This window comes from Cnephaeus nilssonii, assembly GCF_951640355.1.
Source record: "Cnephaeus nilssonii genome assembly, chromosome: 3".
Classification (NCBI taxonomy): Eukaryota; Metazoa; Chordata; class Mammalia; order Chiroptera; family Vespertilionidae; genus Cnephaeus; species Cnephaeus nilssonii.
In genome coordinates this window covers 64,999,442-65,007,942 of record NC_137074.1, presented here as the reverse complement: position 1 = coordinate 65,007,942, position 8,501 = coordinate 64,999,442, and the positions used below count along the sequence as shown (strand labels likewise).

At 44.8% G+C, this 8,501-nt stretch overlaps 1 protein-coding gene across 4 annotated transcripts in view; it reads left to right on the top strand.

The window, feature by feature from the left end:
* Positions 1-598: 598 nt before the first annotated feature.
* SIDT1 (SID1 transmembrane family member 1) overlaps positions 599-8,501 on the top strand; it is a gene marked incomplete at its 5' end in the record, with an annotated part of 87,620 nt that continues 79,717 nt past the window's right edge. For all 4 annotated transcript variants that reach the window (XM_079766637.1, XM_079766636.1, XM_079766634.1 and 1 more), the window contains one exon: positions 599-805. In XM_079766637.1, coding sequence (XP_079622763.1) covers positions 599-805 — 207 coding nt within the window. The remainder of the gene's footprint in view (positions 806-8,501) is intronic.

Below are 8,501 nucleotides of genomic sequence, written 5' to 3'. Positions count from 1 at the left end.
GGAAGGGGTTCTGTTAGAGAAGGGAGACCTGAGAGTTAACGACCATCCTTCAGACAGGCAGGAGTTCTCTGCAGGTAGCCGCCTGGCCAGGCGCACTCGTGCACCCTCTTTGGGGACCGGCTCTGGTGCTTTCTATTTCTTCGCTTGCAGCCAGGGTGCACGTTTATTTGAAACGGATTGAGTTGCCTGCTCAGTGGCTGGTCAGGACTAGTGGATATTTCTTTTTAATGTTTTCAATGCTTTTTTTTTTTTTTGAGGTTGAAGGGGAAGCGATCGGTTGAAATTCTGGTTTGGTCAGTGGGAGATTCTCAGAAATGAGAAAAGGGGCAGGAAACTGACTTAGAAGCCGGGGAGCAAAAGCGGTAGCCCCCGGCCGGCGTATCTCCCGCCCCCTTACTCCTGGCCGTGACCTCCCGCGGAGACCCCGGGCGGCTGCCTGGATATTTGCTCGGTGCTTCCCCAGCGCGTCGCCAGTCCATCGCCCGCGCCGCGCTGCGCTGCAGCCCGCGCCAGGCCCCGGGGGGGCTCTGGAAGGACCGGCTCTGCGCTCGCCGGGTCCCCAGGGCGGCTCCGCTGCGCGGCGGGCGCGGCGCCCACCATGCCCGGCGGCCCGCGGCTCGCCCTGCTCTGCGCGCTGCCCTGGCTCCTGCGGGCGGCGGCACCCGGGGGCCCCGCGCCGCCCCTCGCGCGCCGCGACCCCCACGACCCGGCCAGGGGCGCCGATTTCGATCGCGTCTACAGCGGCGTAGTGAACCTCAGCACCGAGAACATCTACTCCTTCTCCTACACCAGCCAGCCTGGCCAGGTAAGAAGCTCGCTTCCCTCGCCCGGCTCCCAGGACCTTGCCAGACCTCGGCGCCCGTCGCTGCTTTCTTTGGGTCCCTTTGGGAAGCGACCTCGGGAGACCCCAGGGACTGGGGGGCCCCTCGCTCCCTTTCTCACTCACCGCGATCGCCGCCCAGCCGAGCCGCGCGTCCTCCGCGACCGGCCTTGGGAACAGCTCCGCTTCCTTTCCCGCCTCCCCGGGCCTGGCCGCTGGCATCTCTGGGCTTTCCCAGGCACTGGCTCCGCCGCGGTCTGCGGGTCCCGCCCGCCCACCCGACCTTCCTCTAGGAAAGTCACGGGGTCTAGGGTCGCGGAGGGCAAGGGCCGCAACTCTGGTCCTAACCTCCTGCAGGGAAGGAAACTCGTTCCACCGGGGTGGTTCCGCCAGACCCTTCTGTCTCATAGCGCATTGGGGTGGAAGCGCTGCTCGGAATCTACAACGGGAATGTGTGAGGATGGACGCAAGCTGCAGAACCTCTGTGCGTATTCACAGTCACTTCCTGGGCTTCCGTGCCATTGTCACACTTCTGTGCTCCTGAGAAGCCGGCAGACCCGGCCAGACACGTTGGAACTGCAGCCATGCCCCTATCTGTTGAGATGTTGGTTTTAAGTAAGGATGGATAATGGTGTGAAAACGTTAGACCCGTTTCTGACAAGAACTGAGGGAGGCGAGGGAAATGACTTCCAGCAGCTATCCCTTTGACACATATACTCTGATTACATAACGTAAGAAAAACAGAGCTTGATTTTTCCCTTTAATGGTACAGAGAAAAGAGAAAAACCCCCATTGTACCTGTCTCTTGGATCTTCATCCCACATAAATGTGTGTGTGTGTGTGTGTGTGTGTGTGTGTGTGTGTGTGTGTGTCTACTCCCCGGAAAATTCAGGAACTGATCATTGGGATACCATGATATGCCTCCCTCTGTAACTCTCACTTACCCAGTAACTCGGGGTGGCACTGAGCTGAGGGGACCCATGTGCCTATGTCCTCCCAGACACCTCCCACTGTGTGTATTGAGCAAGCGCTCCATCTCCACTCGGTCACTACATCCTCAGGCGTGGTTGCCATAGCAGCACAGCCCTCACCCTGTCCTGTCCTCCTCTGACCTTCCCCTGGTGTGTCCTGAAGTGACAGACTGGCTGTGTGCAGAGCCGTTCCATTATGGACCCGTGGGAAGGGGCAGTTTTTAGTCTCCAAATCCCAGTCAGTGACCTCTTTCTGTCCAGTGTGTGGTATGAACATCACAGATAAGGTGTGTTCCTAGCCCCGTGATTGACTCAGAACAAATAAAAGTCTAAAAAACTCCCTGACCTCTGGGGTGTGCTGCCAGTATCCTCCTAAATCATTGGTAACAAAACTCAAGTAATCTGTGCAAAGTAACTCCTAACATCAGGCTTTCGTGTTGCTTGCACTTCTGCTTAGAGATAGGTTGACTGCTTTCTAACTGTTGGCCTTTTTGCCATTAGTATTCTGCCCCTTCCTCTACTTCACTACAGCACAGGTGACACTGTTTGCAGTTGGGGCCACCTGATTGACTTTGTTAGAAAACCATTCGATACTGAGGAGAAGGGCAGAATCATGTTCATCTCTGTACCCCAGTACCTAGCACAGTGCTTGGCAGATAAGAGGTTTACCAATGTCTTTGAAAGAAAAAAAGAAGAAGAAATAAGTGAAGAAAGATTTAAGGACTCTATGAGCTGAAGCTAAATAAACTATGTAGTGCTTTACTAGGTTGAAAGTATAAGATCACTTCAGATAAAAACAAAAAATTTTCATGAAAAACAAAATTCTTAAGAATTTTTCTGCGATTATGCCCTTTCCATTTTGCCTGTGTGTTAAAGTGCCCTTAATTTTATGAAACAATGTCAATAATTAGTTTTTAAAATATCTTTGCATAATACAATAAAAAGTTAGTTATCCCAGCAGTCCCTAAAATTTTACTAGTCAGAAATACAGGTGGGGACCATGGAACTGACAGGTGAGTCAGGTATTTTAATGCCAGTGAGCAATAATATGAACCGGATGGTCTCACATCTCACAGCTTTCTGAGATCTCTCTCCAATGTCCAAGTAAGACAGTGGAATCCTCCACCCGCTTACTTTGGGAAGTGACCCTCCTCTGCCTCCCGTCAGTATTTCTGCTGATTTCTCCAGAGATGGCATTTTTCTGACCTGTTTGTCAAACCTTTACTCTGTTTCTCCGGATAGCCTCCTCTCTTCTTGCTCCCTTTGGCCCCAGGTTGAGTACCAGCAGCCCCTCCTTCCAATACCATGAATACGATGCTGTTGGATTTAGCAGAATTTTACCGAAGGTTTGGACTAGCATAAGGAAATCGCAGAACACCACAGGATAGGTGATAGATTACATCAGAAATCTAGGCAACTCTGTCAGAACAATTTATCAGCTATTCCCCACGGGGAAAATCTCAAGATGGTGGCACGATTTTGGGGGCCCTGGCTTATCACCGTCTTCCTGGCCACTCCCCACCCCAAATGCTGACTTCCCACGCTCTAAATTTTTGTCACTATCTCATAGCAAACAGTTTTGCCTCCATCACCAAACCCAAACTCACCAAAGGGCTCTGCTAAATAAAGGTCTATAAACCCAAAAGTATAAGCTTGGCCATGACCAGTGTCCTTTAACCTGAGCAAGTCCCGGTGAGGACTCCTTCCCCTGAAGGGGTCATTTCCCACCTACCCCGCTCTTCAGTGCAACAAAGAATTTGGTTTAGAAAAAAAAAAAAAAAATATATATATATATATATATATATATATATATATATATATATATATATATTGCGTTTTAATCTCTTTTTCCTTTTCTCTTCAAACATTCTTATATTTGCCATTACTTCTCCTTCAGCTTGGAGGAGAAAGGCTGTTCTAAATTTAGGCTTTGGTAGAGAGAGGAAGCTACCATGGGAGCCTTCTCTCCTAATCTTTCCTGTCAGCCTCTGCATCTCCCATACCAAACTGCTGTTCGGGAGAACCTTTTAGCCAAGTGTATGTCGAGCTAATTAGCTGAGCTCAGTACCAGGAAAAGTCTCACATGCCTTCCAGGCAGACAGTAATGTAAATAAGAAGTTGCCATTAAAATAATATCACTGGAAGAACGGGGTGATTGGTTTAAAGAAGAATAATGAAAATAATGATTGAAGACGCAGGTTAGGCAAGATCCTGGTTCATTTCCTTTCCCTTTGCAGAGGACTAGGGCTGCACTGTGGCACACAAGGTGTTCTAAAACCACAGGGCTGGAGCAAAACCGGGAGGAAGTCACCTTGCTGAGACAGTCACCAGGGATATGACTGACTAGGACAGAGGGCACCAAAGCAGGTTTTTTGGAAATGAGAATACTTTGTACAGACAGGCGCTGGCAATAATCAGATGTTTATATTTGAGTCTTTAAATAAAAATCTACCCACCGTGCAACAAGATGTCTTTCTGAGACTTTCAGAAACAGAATTCAGTGTTTGCCATAGAATTTTTTTTTTTAATTTGAAATGTTTCCCTGGAAATTATTATTTTGTTTATTACACCGAGGCATTTGTCTTTTAATGACATGTACTTTTCTATGCCCAAGGAACAATGCTGGCTTTAGTATGATCAATCATCAGTCATGTATCTAAACCAGTTATACCAGTCTCTTGGATCCAGACTCAAAAGCCCACCCAGTTCTCATGAACAATGGTATCTTCTAGCTATGTAGGTGAATAGTTATGCAGAAGAATCTAAGACTTTGATGTGCTAGCCTCAGTTCTCCTGGTCTCGTCTGTGCTCTCCCTGTGTTCTCGGTACTGCGGCAGAGAAGCCTCCTCTGATGTCCTCTTACTGAACTGCCTGGTGCTTGTTTGTGAGGAGAGAATCGTCTCATTAGCACATTATCTGGGTGACTGGTTACTGTCTGTGTCAGCTCAGGCTGTTATAGCAGAATACCATAGTCTGGGTGCCTTAAAAAAATATATATTTCTAACAGTTTTAGAGGCTGGGAAGTCCGAGATCCAAGTGTCAGCAGATTTGGCATCTGGTGAGAACTGGCTTCCTGGCTTATAGACAGTGCCTTCTATCTGTGTCTGCACCTGGCCCGCCGAGCAGAGAGAAGCAAGCTCTCTCCCGTCTCTTCGTATAAAGGCACTAATCTCATCATGAGGGCTCCAACCTCGTGATCTAATCACATTCCTAAGGCCCAATCTCCAAATACTATCACATTGGGGATTAGGCTTCAAGTTATGAATTGGGGTGAGGGGGGAAGACAAACCTTCAGCTTATAGAAGTCACCTCCCACATTTTTCTCTGTGGCTCTGAAAATGGAGCGTCAACTGTCATAAGGGTGTCACGGGCTGACCATACTCCAATTATGATTTTTATGGAGCACCCATCTTCTGCCTGCCTAGACGATAATCTTGTGCTAAATTTTATAATAAATTCTGTAGGTATGTGCTGTCCAATATGGTAGCCACTATCCACACGTGGCTATGGACCACTGGAACTGTAGCTAGTCACAAAATGAGTTGTACTGTAAGTGTATCGTACACACTAGATTTTGAAGACAGTAGGAAAAAATAACATAAAATGTATCATTAATATTTTTATTGATTATGTATTATATACGGGATATATTTGGTTAAATAACTGCATAATAAAATTCACTTCACCTGTTTTACCTTTTTAATGTAACTACTAGAAAATTGAAAAACATGTTTGGCTCATTTTATGTTTTTATTAGATAACACTTCTCCAAGTACTACAAGACTTTAGAGAAGTCATTCATTCCACGGATAGCTGTGTTGGAGGTAATGAGATTGGAAAAGGTGGTAATAGATAAGCAGAACTTGGACAGGCAGAAAGAAAGGGGAATAAGGCTGCTGTGAACATTTGCATGCAGATTTTTGTGTGGATTTAAGTTTTCAACTCATTTGGGTAAATACCAAGGAGCTTAATTCCTGGGTCACATGCTAAGGGTAGGTTCCTTTTTATAAGGAACTGTCAAACTTGTTTCCAAAGTGACTGAACCATTTTGCATTCCCGCCAGCAGTGAATGGGAGTCCCTGTTGCTCCACATCCTCATCTGCATCTGGTATTGTCAGTGCTTTAGATTTTAGCCATTCTGATAGGTATAGTGTGATATCTCATTGTTTTAGTTTGCCGTGTCCCGATGGCATATGCTGTTGAGTATCTTTTCATGTGCTTATTTGCTATCCATACATCTTCTTTGGTGAGGTGTCTGTTTAGATTTGTTGTCCACTTTTAAATTGCATTGTTTGTTTCTGTATTGTTGAGTTTTTAAGAATTCTTTATAGATTTTGGATACCAGTCCTTTATCAGATACAAGTTTTGCAAATATTTTCTCCTTGTCCATGGCTTGTCTTTTCATTCGCTTAATAGTGTTGTTGTTTTTCCTAAAGAGGAGACATTTTAAAATTTAATGAAGTGCCACTTAACAAGATTCTTTTCATGGATTGTGCCTTTGATATGATGTCTAAAAAGTCACCAAATCTAAGGTCACCTAGATTTTCTACTATGTTATTTTCTGGAAGTTATATAAGTTCGAATTTTACGTTTAGGTTTATGATCCATTTGGGGTTAATTTTTGTGAAAGGTGTAAGGTCTAGTTTTTTATGTTTTTTATTTTTCTTTCCTTTTTAAAATTTTTTTCTTTCTGTCTAGATTTTTTTTGTTTTTGCATATGGTGTCCAATTGTTCCAGCACTACCCTGTTTTTAGTATTACAGTATTGTGTGTGTATGTATGCATTTACAGCCTGACTTGAACCAAAGAGTTTGAAGCAGCTTCTCACTCAGAGCTCATTGTTCTTAGCCTTTCCTTCTGCAGCCACCACCTCTAATTTTGACCATTCTCTTCTTGCTCCTTTTCTCTGTGTATCTGATGTCTCTGCTTCTCCCATCCTTTTTGTCTTTCAAGTCTTTTGTGAATACTGTCAGCCCATCAAGGTTCTTTCTCTTCTCTAGTTGATCTCTTCAGGTTGTCTGAGGCTTTGCTGCCGGCAGACACTCCTTCTTCTATATCTCAGGAGAAAGGTTTTATTCCTTACTTCCTGATTCAGAGCCATGGTGGGTCATCTCAATTACTAGAGATTGGTCTCCCTATTTTCAAGGTTTTGCTATAGAATTTTAATACCAATAGTGGAGGATGAAGGATTTTGTATATCAAGTCTACTTAGCTACAGATGTGTAATTGGGCTTGTACTTGAGACTTTTCCTGTTCTTTTTTATATCACTAAAAGAAACATTTAAACTGTCCCTCGAAACCACAAGAAAGGGGACTGTATTTAAACTTAAGAGCTAACAGGATTTGTTAAGTCACCCAATCTCTTCTCACTTAACAGGAGGGGAAACTGAGAGCCAATGAAATAAATTGTTTCTCCAAAATCATGTAACTAGTTTAAAGCGAAGCCAGGAACAAAACTCAGGATCCTGAGGACATTTCCTCAGGGTGTTTCTACCCAACCACTCTCCCTCCCACCAGAGCACCTCAATCAACAACAATAAGAACAATTTTTAAATATCATAGTCATACTCCCACAGCCAGGTCATTTGACCACGCACTTTAGGAGCTTCATGTATGACTTCCTGACAATACTGAAAATTGAAGAAAGAGGTTTTTCATTTTTGTTTTCCCTCAGGAATTGTCCAGGCCTCCATTTGTCTGTGTAAGTCAGCAGGCAGGGTGGACACGAAGTAAAACTGAGAAGTTGGCAGATTTTCTTCGGTGTTTCACAGAGCCACGGCCACCCCTCAATCATGATCTTACTCTGTGTCCCTGTGGACCAAAAGGGTCCATCTTCATCTCTTTTGTGCTTTGTGTTTATCAGTGCTGGGTTCCTTCTTTGTGCCAGAAACAGGGCAGCTTGGAGACCCACGCAGCAAGCCTGTAAGTTACTCTAGGACAGTATTAATCTTGGGAACTGGTATTTCCAGATCCCCACCAAACAGCCATGAAGATAAGCCATCGAAAACAGGAATAACTGACTGTTTCTCTACCTCTAGATTTAACCGCCCTTTGTGGACAAAGTGACTCACACTCTTTTAATTAACCTAACTGAAAGCATGTGTGATGCTCCCCCCAAATTAACATGTAAATGCTCAGTTTTATTTTAGCCTCCCCAATATTTGCAAAATGGAATTCTGTATTTGCCCTCTCCCTCCCCCACCTTGCCATCATCACCAGAGTGGAGGAATTATAGCTTTTTAAGAGAAAGATAATGTTTACCTGAGGAATGAAGAGATAAAAAGTGGGCCACAGGATGAAGTCTGGGTATTCAGAGGTGGTTTGAGGAGGTCTGTGAACAGTGAAGCTCCAAGATAGCTGTGGGATGTGAGTGAAATAGAGAAGAAAAGAGAATGTGGGGTCTGGCAAGATTTTTAGCTGAAAGCAACAGAAATTAGCCAGCTAATAGAAGCAGAAGAATAATTTATTAGTAGGATTTAGGCATCTCCCAAATCTGAGTTACCAGGTTCAGACTACAATTGGGACCCAAGGGAAACTAAACTGCAGGGGATTATAGCAATAGCTGGAAAACAATATGGGGAGTCCTCAAAACATTAAAAATGGAGCTGCAATAATACCCAGCAATACCACTTCTGGGCATTTATGCAAAGAATACAAAAATACTAATTAAAAAAGATAAATGCACCCCTATGTTCATCGCAGCATTATTTA